Source organism: Dipodomys merriami, unplaced genomic scaffold, assembly GCF_024711535.1.
Source record: "Dipodomys merriami isolate MVZ:Mamm:240054 unplaced genomic scaffold, mDipMer1.0.p SCAF_1, whole genome shotgun sequence".
NCBI classification, from domain to species: domain Eukaryota; kingdom Metazoa; phylum Chordata; class Mammalia; order Rodentia; family Heteromyidae; genus Dipodomys; species Dipodomys merriami.
In genome coordinates, this window is record NW_027202270.1 from 16,499,847 (window position 1) to 16,521,980 (window position 22,134).

Below are 22,134 nucleotides of genomic sequence, written 5' to 3' on the forward strand. Positions count from 1 at the left end.
CCAGACCCAGGAAGGACAATTGAGGGACCTTCATGCAAGGTCCCAGAGGAGGGAGGAAATGAAGATCAAATCCTGGGTTTATTTGTCCCGCCACACTATTGAAAAATACAAGTCTTCATTTCCTTCCAAGTAGAACTTGATGTCCAGCAGTTTGAGTTGGACTAAGACCCTGTTCTTCCTTTGCTTCTGCATTCACCAACTCTGAAACCAACACTTGGCCCTGGCTCCTGTGTACACTATGAGGGTTTGGGAATGGGGTTGGCCCGGCCCAAGGTTTCTGGGCATGGAGCCATCTCATAAGCTTGGGGGATGGGCAGAACAAGAGCAAGCTAGTTTGTGCTATTGCACCTTTTAGCAGCTTTGCTGGGGCTATGCCATTAAAAGTCAGGTTTGTCTCCTCTGTGCTTTCTTTCAGCCCCAGCTTCCACGTCAGCTGGTGGGAGCCTCCTGCCTGGGCCCTGGGGAAAAATTCAGCTTTGCTAATAGGCACCCCAGGACCCAGGCTGACGTCAGCACATGGGGGTGGGCATGGTTGGTGGGGGAGAGGAAGCTTCGATCTCAAGAGTAGATGGCAACCTTGCCCTGTGTCCCTGGTGATTCAGGAACACAGTGCCCTTCCTTGGGGAACAGGACTCAAGCCCAGCTAAGGCAGGGTGCCTGTTTACTCAGCAGAGTAGGCAGGAAGTGGCTGCTGGATAATGTCACACAGCACTAGCCTCATAAATTATTAACCATGTGCAAGCCAGGAAAATCAGGGAAGACGTGACCCAAATGGCTGTCAGTTCCTCTCCCCTTTCCCCCAGGCTAAGGATGGGAGGCCTGTTACCCAGCCTCCCAAAGCTTCCTCAAGTATCTCCACCCATAACTCCTTGGCCTGGCAAACTGGCTAGGCTGCTTTGACTCAGCTACCCACACAGCAGAGTGAAGGAAGGAAGGAATTATTTGACTTTGCTTTAAGGGAACCCAGGTCCCAATTCTTGGCAAAAGTAGAAGCCAGATCAAGCAGCTGTAAGTTTTGACTAAGGATAGTTAGACCTCCTCAGTGCCAGCCCATCTGGTCTCAGGTAAGGATACCTGCCTCCTTAAATGAAATAATGAAGTCATTATTGTACCAGGCCCTCTTCCCAGGATGTTCTCTTGGAAATGGCAATGACACTCTAGGCTCGTTGCACCCCTTTTCTCCCTCCAGACACACTGGTACTAAGAGGCATACCAACCTGCTTTCACTTTATTCTCCTGTTTAGATATTCTCCTGCCCCCAAATTTGGATGCAGAACATGATGTGAGCCCAGCAGTCCAGCTCAGAGCTATATAACATACTTTGTTCCATTTCCCCACCCCACCCCACCCAGAGTCAGCCCCTTGCCCAGAACAGACATGGGATTGAGATATCGTGGTCCCCACCCCTGTCCTCTGTAAGAGCAGTCCTAGTAGAAATGACAAGAGTTCCCATGATAATGAGAGCCTCTTTCCAAATCACAAGGGGCCACCCTCTCAACATGGCCACTGATGTGTTCATATTTGAGTGGTATGCTGGCCAAGAGTTGGAGGCTGCAGTGCCTCCAACTGACTGAGGAGAAGAGGAACGTGAGGGCGTTGTTGGGGGTCCACAGTCATCATGGAGGTTAGCAGCTGCCGCAGGGCTGAAGAATGCCTGTGGAGGGAAGAGGGCAGGTAGGGTGACTGGAGAAAAGTTAGCCCCTTGCTAAGACTCCAACTTAGCTAACCCCAGGGAAGAGTCTGAAATGCTGATGGTCCTTTTACTGCTGACTCACCTGGGACTTTGTGGGATGTTGAGTTGGTTCTGAACAGCAAGGGCCACACTGTCACCCTTCTGGAACACCATGTCATAAGGGCCTTCCCCAAACATCATGGCATAAAGCACACAACCTAGAGACTGAGCAAAACATGGTTAGTCCTTGAAAGGGGACCAGTAGAAAGAATACCTCTCTCCTTTCTGCTGGGTGAAAGGATACTATGTAAACTAAACCGCTAAGATTCAGAGAAACTGCAATTAGCTGGTGGCTTCAGCCTTGACATTGAGCTGCCCCCACCCAGTTTAGTGGTAGGGATTAGACCACTTCCTGAGCAATAGTCTGACAGTTCTCAGAAAGGAAGTTGAGAGGTATGGGGACATATGAGGTTCCTTACCCCATGCAACAGAAACCAAAGGCCTCCTCCCCTCTAGTCCACACTAGAACTTTCCCCTCTGTACCCACATGCTCCTCACCCACACATCAGTCCGCTCATCAATGACACAGTAGCTCTGCACAGAGAAGAGTTCTGGGGCCCGGTAGGAGATGGTGCACCTCTGTGCTGCCCAGTCCTGGAACAAGTAGCCCAAGCTCAGAAGTGGGTCACAAGGTAGAGTCATATATCCAAATTGGGGCATCCACCAGAAGGAGTTTGGGATGGGGAGCAAGTAGGAAAAGTAATCTAGGGACTTACTTGCAGCGCTAGGGCCTGTCGGGAGCCCTCCACATGAATACATGCTTGATTCATAGAACCTAAGTCCATTAAAACTGGCTGCTCCTCATCTCCAAGCAAAATATTGGTGGGCTTCAGGTCCCTGGGGAAAAGTAAAAGTGAATATCTGTGCTAAGAGCACCTGTGGACAAGAAGTTGAGAATCCCAGTAAGTAAAAGAACCATGGAAGCTTTCTCTAGGAGGAAAACAGACTGGTTCTTTTGTCAAGGCTCTTCCTCTTAGTCCCAGCAAGTATATAGAGCACTCCCACTAACCTGTGAGCATAACCTTTGGCATGAATGGCCTCCAAACCTCTGCAGATACCAAGGAGCAGCCGAAGGATTTGATCCTCAGTCAGGAAATTGCCTTGGTCCTTCAGCCTTTCTATTTCATTCCACAGTGTACCTCTCTACAACAGAAGTTTTCCTGCAGTTGAGATGTTACTGAAGTCTTTGCTCCCTGGGCCTAATCCTTACCCTAGATCAAAACCTATCAACTCTTTCACCGAATACATCTTGACCCCATTGTTCTACCTGGGTTCCTCTAAAACACAAACTGACTTGTCTGTTTCTTGACATGGTCTACAGGTTTGCTTCAAACTCACTCAGTAGTCCAAGTTGGCTCTGAATTCTCCATCCTCCTGCCTCAGCCTCCAGAGTGCTGAGATGACAGGCATGTACCATGAAGTCCAGCCATAAATTTCCTTTCTCCCCCCTCCAGTACTAGGGAGTGAACCCAGGCCCTCACATATTAGACAAGTGTTGTACTATTAAGTCAAGTCCCCAACCCTAAATCCCAAATTCAATGTGGTCAAAGCCAGGGCATAGCCCCTGTTCATGCAAGCTTGATCAGCTCATACAAGCCTACTTGGTAGGTAGCTCTTTCGAAACCCCCTCCCACCATAACAAGAAAGCTTTCTTACCTTGAAGAAAGGTAGCAGCAGCCAGGCCTCATACTTAGCACCCCGCTCTCTCAGAGAGTAAGCCATGAGGTGAAGGATGTTGGGGTGATGAAAGAGGCGATGCATGTTTGCTTCTCTCTGGGCCTCCTCCCGGTCCTGCTGCTCGTGACATAGGATTCGCTTCAGGGCGTAGAAGTGTCCATCATGTAACCCCTCCACTAGGTCCACATAGCTGAACCCACTGTGGGCCAAAGGGGTCAGTGAAGGACCATGGTCACCTCCCATATAGCCTGGACCCCGAGGAGTTCCCTGGGGAGAGGGGGGATTAATCTCTTCAAACTGAGCAGAAACCCTCCCCAGATGTGCTCTAAGAGAAGTTAGAAAATTTTTACAATTGAGCACTTCTAGAGTAGGGACACAAAAAGCACTAAGGTCCTATAGTCCTAACAGTGCTCTGCACATGACAGATGCTGGTAAAAGTCATTACTTATAGTCAAATAAACAGTCATTATTTATCAAGTGAGTATCACCGGGGAACAGGTAAGACATTATTGCAGCTAATCACACAAGTCCCCTCAGTGAAGCGTTACCATGGCTTACCAAGGTCACACAAGGTGAATCTAAGAGGCCTGGGTTCAAAATCTATTTCCTGACCCATTAAGGTGAGGTAGTGAATAGATATTAAGCCCTTGTCCCCCTAGCATGTGCAGACTGACTGTAGTCCATCACTGACCATTACCTTGAGGACTGGCTAAATAATTTCCAAACACTCACCCCTCCCCCAGTTTCTGGATGAAGAGGTAACGCTTATTGTCAATGATGACAGTTCCCCGTGAGCAGATACACAGTGAGTGGCCCATAATGTCTCAATCATTCTCCTCAAGGATGGTCTCTGGTTCCTGGTGAGCGAGCTTTTATAGGCGATGCACTGAATGCCCAGCGGATCATGCTAGAAGGAAAACAACAGCAAGTTTCAGGTCCCGCACCATCCAGATGGTTCCTGGAGTAGCACTGCGGAGACCTCAGGCCCAGGCCTCAGAACCTAGATTCCCATCTGAAGAAGACAGGGCCTGGCAGCGCTGTCTACAAGAATGCTGGGATCAGGCCATGCCGTGTCTTGTCCAGAGAGGCTTCCTTCAACCCCGGCCCACCTTCGGATGGGCCCTGCTCCCACGCCCGTCTAGTCGCAAAGGCGGGACATATGGTGGCCCTAGAGGAGGTGCAAGGCTTGGGCCCAGCTCTGGCAGAGCCCGCTTGCCCGCCTCTCGGCGCGGAGCCCACAGCCTGCTGGCCGGCACTACCCCACACTGACCTGGCTCGGGCCGGAACGAAGAGCCTGGGACCGGAAGCCGTGCAGACGTCATCACTCCGCGACGGAGTAACGGTCTACCGTATCCTAGCAACTACTGGGCATCCGGAGGATGTGGGAGCTTCGAATTGTGAGGCTGGGGGCGGGCTAGACCCGGGAGAGGGTTTCCCCCACTTGGCTCCAGTAGGGGTCAAGCCGCAGGCACCTACGCCAAAGGGGAGCAGAGCCGGGCTCGGCCCGAGGCCCCCAGGACCTCCTGCTCCCAATGACGGAGGTAGGAGGCCTCATACCTCCCGCGCGCTGGGGTCAGAAAGCGTCTCACGACAGCCCCGGGAGGGTCGGGTGCTGGCGGCCTGGACCCGTGGATCTCATACCACCTTCAGGGCCCAGGCCCGTATCCCACTACCCTCGTGTCAGTGGTAAAGAGTTCGCTTGAGCCGGTTTTTAAGTCTGGTCCCATTAGCCTCCTAGCTGTTGGAGCAACAGCAAGTCACTTAGGTCCTCACTTTTCCTAGCTGTAGAACAGACCCGATATAATACCGCAGGGTTAAGTGAAGGAACTGTGAAGCCTAAGTGACTAGTTCCAATCTCAGCTAAACTAGTTTAGCCTTGGACAGGCTGCGTAATATTTCAGTCCTTTAGTTTTCTCATCTGTAAAATGAAAATGGAATTTCATAGAATTGTGTAAAAATTGAGATGTAATGTGCTTCACACAGTATCTGACACAGAGCCCACAGTAAGTGTCAATAAACAAGAATAGGGCTGGGAAAATGGCTCAGTGGTAGAGCGCTTGCCTTGCATGCCTGAGGCCCTGGGTTCGATTCCTCAGCACCACATAAGCAAAAAGAAAAAAGCCAGAAGTGGTGCTGTGGCTCAAATGATAGAGTGCTAGCCTTGAGCTGAAGAGCTGAGGGACAGCACCCAGGCCCAGAGTTCAGGCCCCACGACCGGACCCCCCCAAAAAATAAAAAATAAAAAATAAACAGGAACAAATAGTCATTACCCTGTTCCTTCTCTCCCAGGCTTGGAATTATGAAAGCAGTAGGAATGGAAATTCACAGACGCCCAAGGCTTGGTACCAAGCAGTAGTCTTTGACAGTTCTTGCCTAGATAGGGATATGTTGTACAGACACAAACACACCCACACACAAATTTTTTGTGCCATTCTTGGGGCTTGAACTCAGGGTTAGGGTGCTTTACTACTTGACCCACAACTCCACTTCTGGCTTTTTTGGTAGTTAATTGGAGATAATTCTCACAAGCTTTCCTACCCTGGCTGGCTTCAAACCACAATTATCAGTAACCACAATCCTGAGTAAATAGGATTACAGACATAAGTCACTGGTACCTGGCTATATATAATTTTTTTTTGGGGGGGGTCGTGGAACTCTGAGCGCTGTCCCTAACCTCTTCAGCTCAAGGCTAGTGTTCTACCACTTGATTCACAGTACCACTTCTGGTTTTCTGCTGGAGATAACAGTTTCTTGAAGAAAAAAAAAAAAGAGTTTCTTGGACTTTCCTGCCTGGGCTGGCTTTGAACCATGATCCTCAGATCTCAGCCTCCTGAGTAGCTAGGATTACAGGCATGAGCCACCAGCACTGGGCTATTTAATTATTAAACTGATTCAGAACTCGCCAGGAAAAAAAAAAAAGGTTGTTCTTGTAACCTGATTCCTTGACTTCTACATCCATGATCATAGTGAAGATTTTTCCTATGATTTCCATTTGGTTCTGAAGTTGTTTCAGTCCTTGCTTCTGACAATCATTTAGATTTAACCGGCTACATACCAGGCCCTGTGTTAGATGCTGAGAATTCAAGGTGGACAAAACACTCAAGTACTCAGGGAGCCTGATATAGTAGAGCAATGCTTCTCAATCTTAAATATGCTTAGGATGGCCTAGGAATCTTGCTAAATTACAAATTCCAATTCTGTAGGACTGAAATGGGACCTGAGAGTCTACATTTCTTTTTTCTTTTGAGGGGGTGGAGACATTTGAACTCAGGGCTTGCACTTGCTAGGCTCTGCTATATGAGTGCCCAGCCCTATTTCTCAGGCAGGGTCTAGCCTTTGCTTGGGACCGGCATCAGACAGAAATCTCCCAACTTCTGCCTCCTCGTAGCTGGGATGACACGCATGAACCACCACATTCCTGCAAGAACTGCACTTTGAATAGCAAGTGTAGAGAACTTTATAAATTAGTAGTGAGGTGGGTGGCTGAAGGACCAAGTTCAGCTTAACTGCCTAGAAACGAGGTGGTTACCGCCCCCTTGCTCGCTGAGGTTCCCTCCCAGGAATCTGACACGTGACGATTGGACGGACGGCTCAGACTGGAGGAGCCCTGGAAGCGCCATGGCTCCGAAGAAGCGGCCCTGTCTTTTCCCCTCCCTGCTGCTGCTGTATCTGACACTACTGCTGCTGCCCCAGGTAAGATCAGAGGGCAGACCCCGCGGGCCAAGTGCGGGGAGGCCAGAATCCGGAGGAAGAGAGAACACACTCCAGCGAATAGTCCGCAAAGCCAATTCCACCTCCTCCGCTCTGGTCAGACACTGGCTGAGCACCAGCATTCTCTCTTTGCAGGTAGACTCTCGGTCGTTCGTAGTAGATCGGACACACAACCAGTTCCTCCTGGACGGATTCCCGTTCCGCTACGTGTCGGGCAGTATACACTATTACCGGATACCCCGGGTGCTTTGGGCAGACCGACTTTTCAAGATGCGACTGTGCGGCCTCAATGCCATACAGTTGTAAGAAGTGCTCATGAGAGCAATGGGGGGCGGTTAGGAAAGGGGTCCGGACAGGAAGATGCCCAAGTCTGAAAAGTCTTCGGGGCTCCTGGGGCAAGGGTGGAAAAGGATGGCCCAGCACCTCCTTTTCAACTGTTTCCTGGCGGTTCCCTTCAATACTTGAGCCCTCAGACTCCCTGGCATCTCCCCATCTTGTTAACCTCTTCCTTTCTCAGTTATGTGCCCTGGAACTACCATGAGCCAGAGCCTGGGGTGTTTAACTTTAATGGCAGTCGTGACCTCATTGCCTTTCTGAATGAGGCAGCTAAAGCAAACCTGTTGGTCATACTGAGACCAGGACCTTATATCTGTGCAGAGTGGGAGATGGTGAGTTAATTGAAGAGGGGACAGAACCGTGTGGGGTTTCTAAATAATGCCTATTTGCCTGCACTTTAGGGCCATTTATGGCACTATCCTCAACTCCTTCCCCTCTTTTTTTGGGCCATCCCTGGGCCTTGAACTCAGGGCCTAGGCACTATTCCTGAGCTTCTTTTGCTCAAGGCTAGCCCTCAACCACTTGAGCTACAGTACCACTTCTGTTTCTTTATGTGGTACTGAAGAATCGAACCCAGGGCTTCATGCATGCTAGGCAAGCACTCTACCACTAAGCCACATTCCCAGTGCTACATGTATTTTTGGTAAATACTACTTTTTTTTTTTTTTTTGTTGGTCGTGGGGCTTGAACTCTGGGCCTGGGCGCTGTCCCTCAGCTCTTCAGCTTTATTCCCTTTATTATTTATTAAGAAGGGAAGGAGTGAATCCCCAAACAAACAGAACCTACATTCTTCTTTGTTGTCTTTATGCTTTTCTCAAGGGGGGTCTCCCATCCTGGTTGCTACGAAAACCTAAAATCCATCTGAGAACCTCAGATCCAGGTGAGTTAAGACAATAGATTTAACAGAGTACAAAGCAAACAGAAAGATAGGTCTCAGCTGGGTGCTGCTGGCTCATGCCTGTAATCCTAGCTTCTCAGCAGATTGAGATCTGAGGATAGCAGTTCAAAGCCAGCCCAGGCAGGAAAGTCTATGAGTTTCTTATCTCCAGTTAACCACCAGAAAACTGAAAGTGGAGCTGTGGCTCAAAATGGTGGAGCACTAGCCTTGAATGCAAAAGCTCAGGGATAGTGCCCAGGCCCTGAGTTCAAGCCCTACAACTAACCAAAACCAAAACAAACAAAAAAACCCAGTGACCAATATGAAGGGGATGGTACTAACTAAAATTACTACATAGACAGCTCTTGCACAGAAGTATCCCCACAGGCTAGCTTGATGATGGGGGAGGAGGCATGTCAGAAGTAATCAATTTGACTAGAACTACAAAAATTCAGAGAGAATCTTTGACATGTTTGTGCTAACTGGATTGACATTCCACTGAACCAGAAAACTATGACCAGATGAATGTACTTCTTTGGGTCCATAACCAGTAGATAATATAGAGGGTTACAGATGACCACATAGTGGTCCCACAACCTTACAGCCATGAGGAGACTTGCAGTGGTTGTCAGTACAAGGAGGAAGCACATTTGAGTGGCACAGTGCAGCCAGGATATGGTTCCATCCTGAGTCCAAATGCTGAATAGAATCCTTGGAAGAATGACTGATATATAACAGATTTTCAGGAAAAGAAAATTTGCCATGAAACAAATACATAGGCTTCTTCAGTGTAGGGTCAAATCTAGTTACTATGATTATGAGCCTGTTTCCAATTAAGATAATTATGTAAATGATGGAGAACAACCTATATAGAAATCCTTGGAGATTTGGAAAGTCAAAGTCCTGCAAGACAAATTGCTTCACCATGGAAACACTATCTTCATCATTCATGCTGCTCTCAAATATACTTGTGATGTGTTACACAGGTTTTCATCCTCTTTTTTCCCCACTTTCCCCTCTCTTTCTGAGTAGCAGCTTGATTTATGTTCTATGTTTAACTGTCTAAGTAATTAGTGATGTGACCTTTAATAGTGTTTTAGTCTGGATGTGAAGAATGGATCAAAGGGAGCAAGGGTGAAGAAATGAATCAAGATTATTACTGTAGTTGAGATCAGAGATGATAGTGCCTGGACCAATATGATAGTTGTAGAAATGGAAAGAGCAGAATTAAGATAAAGGTTTGGAGATGAAAATCATTAGGACTTGTTGATAAATTCTGACAGCAAAGGGACAGATAGGACTGGTATGAGTAAGAAAAGAATAAAGTTTCTGGCCAGTCAGGGTGGTGGTGCCATTTACTGACACTGTTAAAGGAGACTGTAGGTGCAGATAAACAATTCAGGGTACCTCTTACAGCTGAGCTGAATATGAAATACACCTAAAATTATGGAATAGTAATGGAAATCTAACATGGAGTCTCTTTTGTTTAAAATACCAGCAGTTTGCTGGTGTATGTTGTGAAATCTGTGCCCTCTTAGGCATAATCCTCCTTGACCAGTAAGAAGCACCCAGCATAGCTGATCACTCTGTCCTTTTAAATACATTTTTCTCATCTGTCATGATGTCTCACTTCCTTAGTCCCTATTCCTTCCATCTTCCTGACTACTGACCTCAATCTCTTAAGGGATCTTTCCATTTTCTTTTGACAAGGTCTCACTATATAGTTTAGGATGGCCCTGATCTTCAAATCTTCCTGCCTTAGCTTCCCATATGCTGGTATTACAGGCATGTACTTCTATGCCTGACTATCTATCATCTAATGTGGACTGAGGTTTGAGCCTGAGGCCCCAAGCTTGCTAGGCAGGGGCTCTACCATTTAAACCATGTTCTAGCCCTTAAGTTGTTTAATTTATTGTCTGCCTCCATATCTAGAAAGTAAATTCCACCAGGTAAAGGCCTTTTTTTTTTTGTCTGTTTTGCTCCTTCTATGTCCCTGATACCTAGAACAGAGCTTGGCTGCAAGGTTAGTACCCATAAATATTGGCTGAATGCGTTACTGAATGCTTATATTAAAAGAAGCAATACAACATGGACTCCTAATAAAACATAAAACAGTAATGAAATGGTTTAAGAATTGAAAAATTTCCTCTAAAACATCTCATTGAATTCACCCTTAAAAGCACGTATAGGCAGAGGAAAGAAAATATATGGAGATCTTGAGGATGAATCACAGAAATGGCAAGTAGATGAGAATTTAAGACATGATTCCTAATATAATGATCTTTCAATTGCTGACTTAAATCTCTAGGACTTTACATAATAATAACCCCATATCATGTGTTTAACCTTTTTTTCTACCCCTCTTTTTTTGGGCCATCCCTGGGCCTTGAACTCAGGGCCTAGGCACTATTCCTGAGCTTCTTTTGCTCAAGGCTAGCCCTCAACCACTTGAGCTACAGTACCACTTCTGTTTCTTTATGTGGTACTGAAGAATCGAACCCAGGGCTTCATGCATGCTAGGCAAGCACTCTACCACTAAGCCACATTCCCAGTGCTACATGTATTTTTGGTAAATACTATTTTTTTTTTTTTTTTGTTGGTCGTGGGGCTTGAACTCTGGGCCTGGGCGCTGTCCCTCAGCTCTTCAGCTAAGGCAAGCGCTCTACCACTTGAGCTACTGCGCCACTTCCGGTTTTCTGGTAGTTTATTGGAGATAGGAGTCTCACGGTCTCTCCTGCCCGGGCTGGCTTTGAACCGCGATCCTCAGATCTCAGCCTCCTGAGTAGCTAGGATTACAGGCGTGAGCCACCAGTGCCCGGCTTGGTAAATACTATTTTAAGGTTTTCTATGTTGATTCAACTGCCATGTAAATTTCCATGTGTTTAGGGTTAAGAATTTTTTCTAAGAGTCACTGTTTCAGACTTAGTTATGGAGAAAGGATAGAAGCTGTAGCCACGAGTAAGGGCAGCATGGAATAGCAAGGATGCTGGGGGCAGGGATATAGCAGTGGTGGTGGCCCCTAATGAGTAGACCTCTGTGTCTTCCTTTAGACTTTCTTACTGCAGTGGACTCCTGGTTCAAGGTCCTGCTGCCCAAGATATATCCATTCCTCTATCACAATGGGGGCAACATCATTAGCATTCAGGTACAAGTGAGAAATTGATTGGGCAAGGGGAAAGATATACCGGGGGTCCTTAACCTTTTCTGCCTCATAGCTGGGCTCCTTTTTCTTTTTCCCTGGAAGGTGGAGAATGAGTATGGTAGCTATAGGGCCTGCGATTTCAAATACATGAGACACTTGGCTGGACTTTTCCGTTCACTGCTGGGAGACAAGATCTTGCTCTTCACCACAGATGGGCCTGAAGGACTTAGATGTGGCTCCCTCGAGGGACTCTATACTACTGTAGATTTTGGACCAGGTCTTCTAAACAAGGGCTAGGAGTCTGGGGAAGAAACAGCTATTCTGTGTTATTTATCTTTTTACCTGTGCCTTCTTTCTACAGCTGACAACATGACCAGAATCTTTGCCCGGCTTCGGAAGTATGAACCCAGTGGGCCATTGGTAAGGGACCAGATGGGAGGTGAATCAAAGCAAGAGTCTGGTGGGAATGTGTCTAGCCTGATGTCCACTTCACTCAATCCTTTCACTTCACATTCTAGGTGAACTCTGAGTACTACACAGGTTGGCTGGATTACTGGGGCCAGAACCACTCCACACGGTCAATTTCATCTGTAACTAAAGGACTGGAAAACATGCTCAAGTTGGGAGCCAGTGTGAACATGTAACTGGAGACGCAATATGAATCTGTTATGGGGAGCTGGGAATAAAAGTTAAGATTTAAGCCAGGTAGCTCACGCCTGTAATTCTAGCTATTCAGGAAGCTGAGATAAGAGAATAGTTCAAAAGTCAGCTCGGGCAGGAAAGTCCATGAGACTCTTATCTATAGCTCAAAGTGGTAGACTGCTAGCCTTGAGCAAAAGAGCTAAGGGATAGCACCCAGATTCTGAGTTCAAGCCCCATGAGCAACAAAAAGCGGAAAAAAAAGTTAAGATTCAATGGTCAGCTTTTCTCTTTCCTCCCCACCTTCCTTACTTCAGGTACATGTTTCATGGAGGTACCAACTTTGGATATTGGAATGGTAAGTACAAGTGGTCCCTGGGGCAGATGTAGGGAGGTGACAAGGAATTAGTATCTATATGTATTCTGATACCTAGAAGCTGGACATGGCTACCACTGCCCCCACTGATGGGAAAATTCCCTGCATAAGGTTGTTTGCTTAGTGAGATGAGTTAATTAAATTGGTTCAACCCCAGGTGCCGATGACAAGGGACGCTTCCTTCCAATTACTACCAGCTATGACTACGATGCACCCATATCTGAAGCAGGAGACCCCACACCTAAGTTTTTTGCTATTCGAAATGTCATCAGCAAGGTGCCCTTTTATTTATTTGGAAGAAGGTAGTGCCCACGCTGTAAAAGGATCCTCTAAACTGGTGGTGGTGGTTGTCTGGACCACAGAGCCCTCTGTGGACCATTCTCAAGGGGAATACCTGGGGAGTTACACATGAGTGCAAAATTACCGGGTCTTCATGACCCCCTGAAGCCCTTCTCTGGGTCCTGGGTTCAGAACCTTCTAGGGCCTTGGAATAGGGGTTACCTCTGGTTTCACTACTGGCTCCTGAGAGAATTTGGGCTCAGTTCCAGGAAGTTCCCTTGGGACCTTTACCTCCTCCTGGCCCCAAGATGATGCTTGGACCTTTGACTCTGCACTTGGTAAGTGCTACCCATTTTCAGATTCTATTCCTTTATTTGCCCTACCCTCCTATCTAGAAGCGTCCCTCTTAGATTCTTATTATTCTCCCTTAATCTAATAGGATGGGAATTTGCTGGCTTTCCTAGACTTTCTCTGTCCCAAGGGACCCATCAACTCATTTTTCCCACTGACATTTGAGGCTGTCAAGCAGGTAAGGGATAAACTGGTGGGATGGCAGGCATTCTCTCAACAGCTATTGTCTAAATTGTCATCAGCTGTTAATCTTACCCTCAGTCCATCTTAAAGTAACCATTCTTCCATACCCAGGACCATGGCTTTATGTTGTACCGGACCTATCTGCCTTACACCATTTCTGAACCAACACCATTCTGGGTGCCAAATAATGGAGTCCATGACCGTGCCTATGTGATATTGGATGAGGTAAGAGCATAACAATTCCAGGCTAACCTGTGAACCTTGACTACCTCCTTTCCCCCGCACCAACAGCCTTAAGTTCTCCATCTCCATCCTTTCCTACCTGCCTACTCACATCTGCAGAATGTCCTGGGTGATAAGCTGGGATGAGGGAAGAGTTTAATAAATAATAGAGGGCTGGGAAGGTGGCTCAGTGGTAGAGCGCTTGCCTTGCAAGCCTGAGGCCCTGGGTTCGATTCCTCAGCACCACATAAGCAAAAAGAAAAAAGCTGGAAGTGGCGCTGTGGCTCAAGTGGTAGAGCGCTAGCCTTGAGCTGAAGAGCTGAGGGACAGTGCCCAGGCCCAGAGTTCAGGCCCCTTAACCGTACCAAAAAAAAAAAAAAAGTTCTAGAATGGATGGTGAATAATTGACAGATAACTTTCTCTCTGCCTTCCAAATTACATGTTCTAATGTAGCTTCTTAGCAGTGACCAAAAGCTAGAGATGCCAAACCCTTTCATAGGTTTCATAGCTTCTATCTCTTATTCCCAGGTGTTCCAGGGTGTTCTGGAACGAAATACAAAACGTGAACTAGTTTTGACTGCAAATGCAGGTGCCAAACTGGATATCTTGCTGGAGAACATGGGAAGGCTGAGTTTTGGGTCTAACCATAGTGACTTCAAGGTGAGATGATTTTATAGTTCTTCCCCCAGTACTCTTATTGGCCAACTCCCTTGGAAAGATGGGGGCTTAATGGAAGATAAACTAGAGTCATGTCCATAAGAGTTGGATAGTGTAGTGGTTGTGGGGACTTGTGGACATGGCCAGTTACATTCTAGAACTTTAGGGATGGTGAGTTTAGTGAATGATGACTTTTTATTTGCTCCCTGCAGGGCCTGTTAGAGCCACCGATTCTGGGGCAAACAATCCTTACTGACTGGATGATATACCCTCTGAAAATTGATAAGCTTGTGAAGTGGTGGTTTCCCCTCAACTTGCTGAAAAGACCACAGCCTGACATTCCCTCTGGCCCTACCTTCTATTCTACAACATTTCCAATTTTAGGCTCATCTGGGGACACATTTCTATATTTACCTGGATGGACCAAGGTATTGCTAATTAATGGTGGTAGTTGGGAGTGGAGGGGGAAAAAGTTAAATCACAAAAGGAGGGAGGACAGAAATTATTCCTATGATTTGAACCCTGAAATGGGATGATTTTACTCTGCACTGAGCTAATCCTTCCTTTTTCCCATTCCCTCCCCTTCCCAGGGCCAAGTCTGGATCAATGGGTTTAACTTGGGCCGGTACTGGACAAAGCGGGGGCCACAACAAACACTATATGTGCCAAGACTTCTCCTGTTGCCTAAGGGAGCTATCAACAAAATCACATTGCTGGAGCTAGAAAATGTGCCTTCCAAGCCTGAAGTCCAATTTTTGGATAATCCTATCCTCAACGGCACCTCGCATAGGCCACATTTCGATTCCTTCTCAGACCCACAAAGTACATATGAACCAATTCAATTAAGTGGGCACTGAAAAAAAGTAAACCTTGAACCTAGGACATGGAGTGGACAGGATCCGTTGGTGTTGGTCATGGCAATCACAAGAAACCAAAGGTCAGAATGACTCTGAATATAAGTACAAGTTCAGTTTGCTTGCCAAACTTTATTGTGATTAAAGTTCCAGACACAGTACCAGCTCCACACACTTCTGTGGCCCTGTCTTTGCCCTAGTTCCTGAGTGTCTCTCATCCTAGTCTTCAAAAATAGTCTCTGTCTTCATGGGGAAAAAAACCTAGGGCTTGTGTAAGCATGCCATTTTGGGGTTCCACAGTTGGCTCCAGGTGGAACTGTAAGAGTTCAGGAAGAAGGCTTCCCTGCCCGATTTCGATGATCCCGGAGGCAGCGTGTAGAACAAAAAGAGAAGTCGAGGTAGTGAAAAGGAACGAGGCCTTGGAGCGATGCCCCACAACTCCAGCAGCGTCTGAACAAGAGGAAGAAAGTTGACTGGACAGGTACCCCAGAAACTTGTCAATGTAAGCTCTCCCCAGCCCATAAATGTTCCAGAGTATCTTAACTCCCTTTAATAACCTTTTAAAATACTATGTAGGCACTCACTCCACTTGACTCAAATGGTCCTTACAATATTATCATCCACTCTTTCATTCATCTGCTGACCCCATACCCAGCACTGATGACTGCAGAGTCAGGGAACGGAGGGCTAGAGGCTCCCAACTGGGCAGCAAGTCGGCGTTCTGCAGCCAGAGCTCTCTAAGAAACAGAAGTTGTATTAAGGACCAGGCCCAGTCCCCAGTGTGCTTAAGAAGCAACAGCTACGTTCTTGGGAAGGGATGAAAGCTCTAAAGAAGCCACACCTTACAGCCTGGAGTCTTACCTTCTCTCGGTCACTGAGGCTGGCAAATCGCCGCTGCTCTTCTTGTTCCCGCTCCTCCTGCTCTTGCTGCTTTCGCTGTTGTTCCTCTCGCTGTCTCCGGGCTGCCTTCTGCTTTCTTTTCCGTGTAGCCTGCTGTGCCTCCATTTCTGGGGTCAGTGGCCCTGGCACCTAGATTTGCAAAAAAAAAAAAAAAAAGTAAAGATTCCTATAAGCTATCTTTTGCAAAACTGCAGGGAAATAGAAAGGAGCTACTGAGGAGCTATGATGCCTTCCCACTCCGTATTTGTTTTTCCATTTCCAGCTTACCTGAGCCTTGTTGTAGTCATAGGCATCTGGATTCTTCTCCATGAACCTTCGGAATTCATTACGTGTTGATCTATCAGCTGCCACAGTATACGGTGGCTGGGCCTGGGAGTCTCTAAGTGCAAAACCCCCCAAATGGGTTCAGCTTTCTCCTTGCCTTTCCCAATATCAACTCAACCAAACCAAGGAATAATGGGCAACACCCAAATGAGTCATCACATGGCTATATCCTCTATACCCAAGCTTGCTCTGGATAGAGACATACCGCACAGTGGGGTCAGCACCTGCCTCCAACAGCAGACGAACTACTGAGCCTCTTCCAGCTGCCGCTGCTGCATGAAGAAGAGTAAAGCCACCAGAGCCCAAGGGAGCACTAAGTAGGGACATGACTCCAGTGTCTTCAGGCCCAGCAGCTAACTGGACTTTCAGCACTCCGATGTCTCCAGCTCGGCAAGCAGCTAGAAGCACATCCCAGAGCTCTGGCTGACCAGGGGCTTTGGCCTCATCAACCAAGGGGGCTGCAACCACTTGGAATGACTGTGAGGAAGGTTCATCTTCTTCAAGTTGCTGAAGTGCCCCAGCTTCCTGGTCTTGACTTCTCTTCTTCTTAGTCTTTTTTCTCCTTCGCTTGGGCAATAATTCATACTCACGAAGACTCAAGGTCTCTAGTGTTAATTCTACTAACTCCAGCTCTACTGGGGAGCCATCTTCCTCTGATGCTGAATCTAGGGAAAAAATTAGGACCCATTTAAGGAATAAGCAGAGGGTGGAAGGATGTGGGCTTCCCCAGAAGCATTCATGTATATAAAGAGATAATCCAGATCATCTTGAAATGAAATTGTGTTTATTTTATCCTTGGACTCTCCCTATGAACAGCTTTAAGATGGAACAGAGTAATGAAAAGCAACCTTTAGCTCTAAACCACAACATCTAATCAGATGTTTACAATCTGAGAATCATGCAACATATTCAAACATCTACTCAAAGGATAAGACTTTCCTATGTGTCACGGATACATCCATGGACAAACAAATAGATCTGGAAATGTCACTAAACATGTCTCAGTTGTTGGATGTGGTGGCACACATCCTAGTACTGGAGTTGGATATGGGAGTTGGGAAGACTAAGGTCAGTCTAGATTATACAGTAAGACCCTATCACTGTATTTTCAGGACAGACACCCAGATGGATCTGACAATTGACAGATGGTGCTCAAACCCTTTTGGGTGATTCTTCATTTTGCTCAAGTTCCTTACTTTCATCACTGGGAACATTGTCTCTTTCATCTTCAGTAGCCTTCCTCTTCTCTTTCACAGTCTTCCAGCGTGTCTGAGATGAGCGCAATCTGACTATCTCTCGAGGGTCTTCTCCTGCCATAAAACAAAAGGTCTTTCTCAAACTTAGCTGAGGAGAATCTAACACAGGTTTTTCTCAATGAAAATGTAATTGGCCTGCCATCCAAAGGTTAGAAAACCTCTGGTTACACACTTGAGAGCCAGAAGGCCTAGAAGTACAGGAATCTGGATCAGAGACTCACCATAGATATGCAGAGTGGTCAGCTTGTTGAGCACACGCTGGAGCTCTCGGAAGGTGGGTCTGCAGGTAGTGAGAGGGATGTCCCAAAGTCGGGGATCCTCCCTTTGAAGAGGTGCTCCATGGCCTCCAAAGAACAAGGACCGGCCAGAGCGGGGAGCCCGAAGCAGAATTGTTCCAGCCTCCCGCAGGGCCTTAGCCCAGTCTGGCTCTGCCAACAGGTCACGAACATCCTAGGAAAGAAGGTAACTCCATTTGGTATATCTTTACTTGCTACTCTTAAAATACACAAGTCAGGTGCTGGTGGTTCATGACTGTAATTATAGCTATTCAGAAGACTGAGATCTGAGGATTGCTTGTTCAAAGCTAGCCCTCCTAAAAGGGTGTTAGTAGACAAGTCTAAAACGCTTTTTATCTCCAATTAACTAGTAAAAAGCTCAAATGGGAGGTGAGGCTCAAGTGGTAGAGTACCAGCCTATAGTGAAAAAGCTATGGGAAGGCATGGAACTCCGAATTCAAGCTCCAGTACTGGCTCAAAAGAAAATAAAAAATATCCCAACAAAATGGGATAAAAAGGGAGAAAAAGGATGAAAAAGGAGAAAGATAGAGATCCCCATTCTACTTATACTACCCATGTTTACTTCATTATTATTATGTCTAATGAATATAAGAAAGGTAAACAAGTCCAAACTACCCTACTGTTAACAATGAGTTGACAATGAGAGGCAAAAAAGTTCTTAGAGAAACTAAGATCTGGGAGGCAGTATAACTTACCTTACATAATGTGGCTTCATTGTAACGCCTCAAGCTGGCTCCAGCAGAACGTGATGTCCTGCCTCGAGCATCCTGGAGCCCCTGGGCTGTGCCCCGCTTGGCCCGCACAGTATAGCGGTGAAAGGTTTTGTGTGTCACCACTTCTCTTCTGTAGACAGCAAAGACTCAGTACTGGACACAACCTGGTGCTCCCAGGCTAATGGAATCCATTCCATCCTTATCCCACACAGCGCCCTCTCACCCTTGAAAAACAGCACCAGCAAAGTGTCCAGCTGCAGCCATCAGCACCACGCAATATTTGGGACCTCCACTTTTCAGGTTCTGTAGTAGCAGTTCTGCCTCGTCTGGGGAAACCTACATGACAGATGCAGCAGAACATTCTAGCTGTTACATTTGACAGAAGCAAGAAACCAAGCGCCAGTATTGTGTTTCACATACATTTTCTCATTTATTACAGCCACCCTGAGCCTTGTTTTCATTTTACAAAGAGGGAAATTTGAAGCTTGGAGAGGTAGTTGTAGAAGATCAAGCGGTAGAAGCCACTTCAAACCAAGACTGGTTTGTCCCCCAAACTTGACCCCATCAAACCTGACCCTTTCAAGATTTAAGACAGTTTCTGGCCAAGACTGGCTGTCAAGTGTGATATCCACACTGAGAAGGAAGAAATGAGACATGGACTGGCTAAGGAGCAATCTTAGGCTGAATACACAAAAAGGATTGATCAAACAGCCTGTGCTGTCACTTGCCTGATGAGGGCCTAGGACACATCGATAGGCATAAAGAAACTGGCCCTGGGCATTTTGGAAAAGAACTCTACAGGGGTAGAAGCCCCTGGGTTGATTAGGCTTTTCAAGTTCAGTCTTCTCGCCCAATGTCTTCAAGTCCTCTTCACTGGCTGAGTCTGAGTCTTCTGATCCTGAGATGCTAGAAAGATCTCCTGAAGACAGACAACATAGGACATACAAGTTTAGTACCTTTTCACTTCCCTCACACCCCTTAAGGCCTGCTCCCAGACAGGCCCTCCCATCAGGCATCACCTGTGGAGCTCTCCTTTTCAAAGTCCAAAGCAGACAGGAGAGACTTGTTCTTCAGACGCTGCTTTATGTTAAAGCGATGCCAGTCAAGTTTATAATGTTCTCTCTGGTACAGAGAAAACAGAAAGGCAGAAATATGTCCCAGCCTGGCCTTGTATACTAGCCAAGACAAGTTGTAGAACTTCAAGAAATATGACAGAGTAACACCAGTTGAATTAGTCAAAACAAGTCCTTTATGAATTTAAGGCAAATCACTCTTCTCACACACCATTAAGTTTATTATTGTTAATTTGGGGGAGGCGGTCCTGTGGCTTGAACTCAGGGCCTGGGCACTGTCCCTGAGCTTCTTTGGCTTAAGGCTAGAAGCCTACCACTTGAGCCACAGTACCACATCTGGCTTTTTCTTTGTAGTTTGTTGAAGATAAGCATCTCAACAAACTTTTCTACTTGGGCTGGTTTCAATCCACAATCCTAAAATCTCAGCCTTGAATAAGCTAGGATTATAGTGAGCCACCAGCACCTGGCACTGTTATATTTTTCCTTCTAATGTCTAGCCCTACATATTCACTTTTTTTTTTTTGGGTCAGTCAGGGGACTTGAACTCTGGCCTGAGCATTGTCCCTCAGCTCTTCAGCTCCAGGCTAGCCCTCTACCACTTGAGCTACAGCACCACTTCCAGTGTACTTGTGGTTTACTGGAGATAAAGAGTTTCATAGGCTTTCCTGCCTGGGCTTGGCTTTGAACCGCAATCCTCAGATCTCAGCCTCCTGAGTAGCTAGGATTACAGGCGTAAGACACCAGCGCCCAGCTCCCTCACTTTTTTTAATTTTAATATTTTATTATTATTTTTACCTGTTCCTGGTAGTTCTGGAAGGTTTGGTCACAGGCTGAACAAGAGAATTTCTCTGAAATATCCAAAGGACCCTGAGATACTTTTCTTTCTGGGCTTGCTCTCTCCCCTGAACCTAAATAAGAGAAGGGTAATTAGAGGTAGAAAAGGAACTCAAATCCACAATGCCTGCAGCTACATTCAATATCTGAAGGATACAAAAGAATGATGCCATGACCTTGTCTTCAAGTTTATTCATTCATCCTTAAATAAATGATAACCACAAAATAAAATGCTTCTGAAAAGATGCATGTAAAATGAATATAAGTCAGTTTTGTATTTAAACTAGCCAAATGGATTGTCTTAGAATCTTGCAAAAATAATTCGTGTTGAGGTTAATGTTTTTCATCTTTTTTCCCCCCTTAGGTGTTGTAGACTGAATCCAGGGCCTCAAGCTAAGTATGTGCCCTACCATTATAACCTCATCCTTAAATTTCTTTTCATTTTATTAGGCACCATATATGCAGAATCTCTTAGCAAGGGTAAATATAACTGGATTATTTTTTCATCAATCAAGAAAATGCTTCTTGAATCAATGCTCTTCAAAAATCCCTTAACACAGTAACAGTTAACTACAGAAATGGCCCATTTCTTTCCATTGAACTTCACTGATACAGCTACTCAACAACCTTTTTCCTCTTGTTTCCCCACCCTCTAGTGAACTTGTAGGTGCACTCAGTGGCTACTGTGGGGATAATAAACATGTACTCATAAAGACAAATCTAAAGTATATTTGAATCACATCTTCAAAGTTACCTAGACCAAAACCTTACTTCCTGGTCCCTTGAAGTAACTGGGATTTGGCTTCCTTCCCTGTAAGGCTCAAAATCATTACTTTTGCGATGCTGGGAATTTAACAAGAGACTTGTGGTACACAACCCTTCCCCTCAACTCTTAAAAAATTATTTTTAACTGTGTAAAAATGCCGTTTTTAAAGCTTACAGTTCCCATCACAGGGCACAGTTAACCTAAACTGAAAGGAAAACAAGGCAAATTAAAGTTATACAAAACCAAGCACAGACTGATTATTCTATACTAGGCAAAAAGGAATGATAGAAGTCAGGTTACATTTTGAATCTATGAGTATTATTGTAGGCAGTGGTGTTAATGTGACGACATACAAACAATAAGCCAAAAGAGTTGTTTGGAGACAAGTCGTGTGTGTCCTAAAAACTATGCAGTTAAATTAATTTAGGACAAACTGCATTAAACAGAAACCAAAGTCCACAGCAATTCACTCCTAAGCTAAGAAGGGAAGCCTTTCCTAAAGGAGTAAAAGTTCCAAAGAGCTTCGAGACGTTCCTCATGGGTCCACCCCAAACCTCCCGAATACCTGGAGAGTTAGTGCACGGAGCCCGGACCCCAGGCTCCCCCAGAACCTGGCTCACTAGGCTGAGGCCCTGAAGGACTGGAGCATCCACGCTGAGATCAAACAGGGAGACGGACGTGGAAGCCGGGGCCGGAGCTGAAGTTGGCGACATGGCTGAACGGAAATGATTTAAAAGCAGCTCTTGGAGCAAAAAAGAGGGGAAGAAACAGGAGATCCTACTGCCACATCTGCCTGCAGGCCTTGGTGGCCCTCATGCCGCAAGGCCGCTGAGCCTTCAACCGCATAATCTCGCCCGCGCGCCAAGAAGCCGAATCAAACGTGCCAAGAGTCAAGTGGCCGGCACGTCCACGGTTCCACAGCCGAATTCCTGCAAC

General features: G+C 46.3%; 3 protein-coding genes across 7 annotated transcripts; 1 reads left to right on the top strand and 2 right to left on the bottom strand.

Moving 5' to 3' along the window:
• Positions 1-703: 703 nt before the first annotated feature.
• Positions 704-4,719, bottom strand: Stk16 (serine/threonine kinase 16). 2 transcript variants are annotated; one of them, XM_070016611.1, is made up of 8 exons: positions 4,680-4,719; positions 4,142-4,316; positions 3,389-3,608; positions 2,742-2,875; positions 2,449-2,569; positions 2,231-2,326; positions 1,776-1,897; positions 704-1,654 (listed from the first exon to the last, which is right to left on the bottom strand). In XM_070016611.1, the coding sequence occupies exons 2-8, from the start codon at positions 4,225-4,227 to the stop codon at positions 1,516-1,518; spliced, it is 918 nt and encodes a 305-aa protein (XP_069872712.1). In that variant the 5' UTR covers positions 4,228-4,316; positions 4,680-4,719; the 3' UTR covers positions 704-1,515. The 2 variants fall into 2 exon arrangements, with proteins under 2 accessions (XP_069872712.1, XP_069872703.1); XM_070016602.1 differs by lacking the exon at positions 4,680-4,719 and adding an exon at positions 4,519-4,665.
• Positions 4,720-4,787: 68 nt separating this feature from the next.
• On the top strand, positions 4,788-17,020 carry Glb1l (galactosidase beta 1 like). 4 transcript variants are annotated; one of them, XM_070016729.1, is made up of 17 exons: positions 4,788-4,950; positions 6,958-7,102; positions 7,256-7,422; positions 7,638-7,788; positions 8,276-8,336; positions 11,384-11,478; positions 11,578-11,752; positions 11,837-11,895; positions 11,994-12,115; positions 12,432-12,472; positions 12,648-12,766; positions 13,033-13,107; positions 13,209-13,298; positions 13,415-13,528; positions 14,054-14,185; positions 14,395-14,610; positions 14,773-17,020. In XM_070016729.1, the coding sequence occupies exons 2-17, from the start codon at positions 7,028-7,030 to the stop codon at positions 15,037-15,039; spliced, it is 1,959 nt and encodes a 652-aa protein (XP_069872830.1). In that variant the 5' UTR covers positions 4,788-4,950; positions 6,958-7,027; the 3' UTR covers positions 15,040-17,020. The 4 variants fall into 4 exon arrangements, with proteins under 4 accessions (XP_069872830.1, XP_069872810.1, XP_069872838.1 ...); XM_070016709.1 differs by having other exon boundaries at positions 6,970-7,102; XM_070016719.1 differs by lacking the exon at positions 4,788-4,950 and having other exon boundaries at positions 6,229-7,102.
• Positions 15,330-22,119, bottom strand: Ankzf1 (ankyrin repeat and zinc finger peptidyl tRNA hydrolase 1). The gene is made up of 13 exons (XM_070016695.1): positions 21,764-22,119; positions 20,394-20,506; positions 19,545-19,647; positions 19,254-19,444; positions 18,749-18,861; positions 18,508-18,655; positions 17,738-17,966; positions 17,457-17,570; positions 16,466-16,925; positions 16,204-16,315; positions 15,898-16,065; positions 15,688-15,773; positions 15,330-15,486 (listed from the first exon to the last, which is right to left on the bottom strand). The coding sequence occupies exons 1-13, from the start codon at positions 21,909-21,911 to the stop codon at positions 15,363-15,365; spliced, it is 2,109 nt and encodes a 702-aa protein (XP_069872796.1). The 5' UTR covers positions 21,912-22,119; the 3' UTR covers positions 15,330-15,362.
• Between the last annotated feature and the right edge of the window lie 15 nt (positions 22,120-22,134).

Bases quoted from the DNA above. Each gene is read 5' to 3' on its own strand.
- Glb1l (XM_070016729.1), top strand. From the start codon at position 7,028: ATGGCTCCGAAGAAGCGGCCCTGTCTTTTCCCCTCCCTGCTGCTGCTG. The intron at 12,473-12,647 runs GTAAGTACAAGT...GTTCAACCCCAG, and splicing joins CAACTTTGGATATTGGAATG to GTGCCGATGACAAGGGACGC. The intron at 13,108-13,208 runs GTAAGTGCTACC...TTAATCTAATAG, and splicing joins GACCTTTGACTCTGCACTTG to GATGGGAATTTGCTGGCTTT.
- Ankzf1 (XM_070016695.1), bottom strand. From the start codon at position 21,911: ATGTCGCCAACTTCAGCTCCGGCCCCGGCTTCCACGTCCGTCTCCCTG. The intron at 18,862-19,253 runs GCAAGTGACAGC...TCTGTCATGTAG, and splicing joins GTGTCCTAGGCCCTCATCAG to GTTTCCCCAGACGAGGCAGA. The intron at 16,066-16,203 runs GTAAGCTGGAAA...TTGCAAATCTAG, and splicing joins ATGACTACAACAAGGCTCAG to GTGCCAGGGCCACTGACCCC.
- Stk16 (XM_070016611.1), bottom strand. From the start codon at position 4,227: ATGGGCCACTCACTGTGTATCTGCTCACGGGGAACTGTCATCATTGAC. The intron at 3,609-4,141 runs GTGAGTGTTTGG...TTTGGCCCACAG, and splicing joins ATCCAGAAACTGGGGGAGGG to TGGGTTCAGCTATGTGGACC. The intron at 2,570-2,741 runs GTTAGTGGGAGT...ACTTTTCCCCAG, and splicing joins GCCAAAGGTTATGCTCACAG to GGACCTGAAGCCCACCAATA.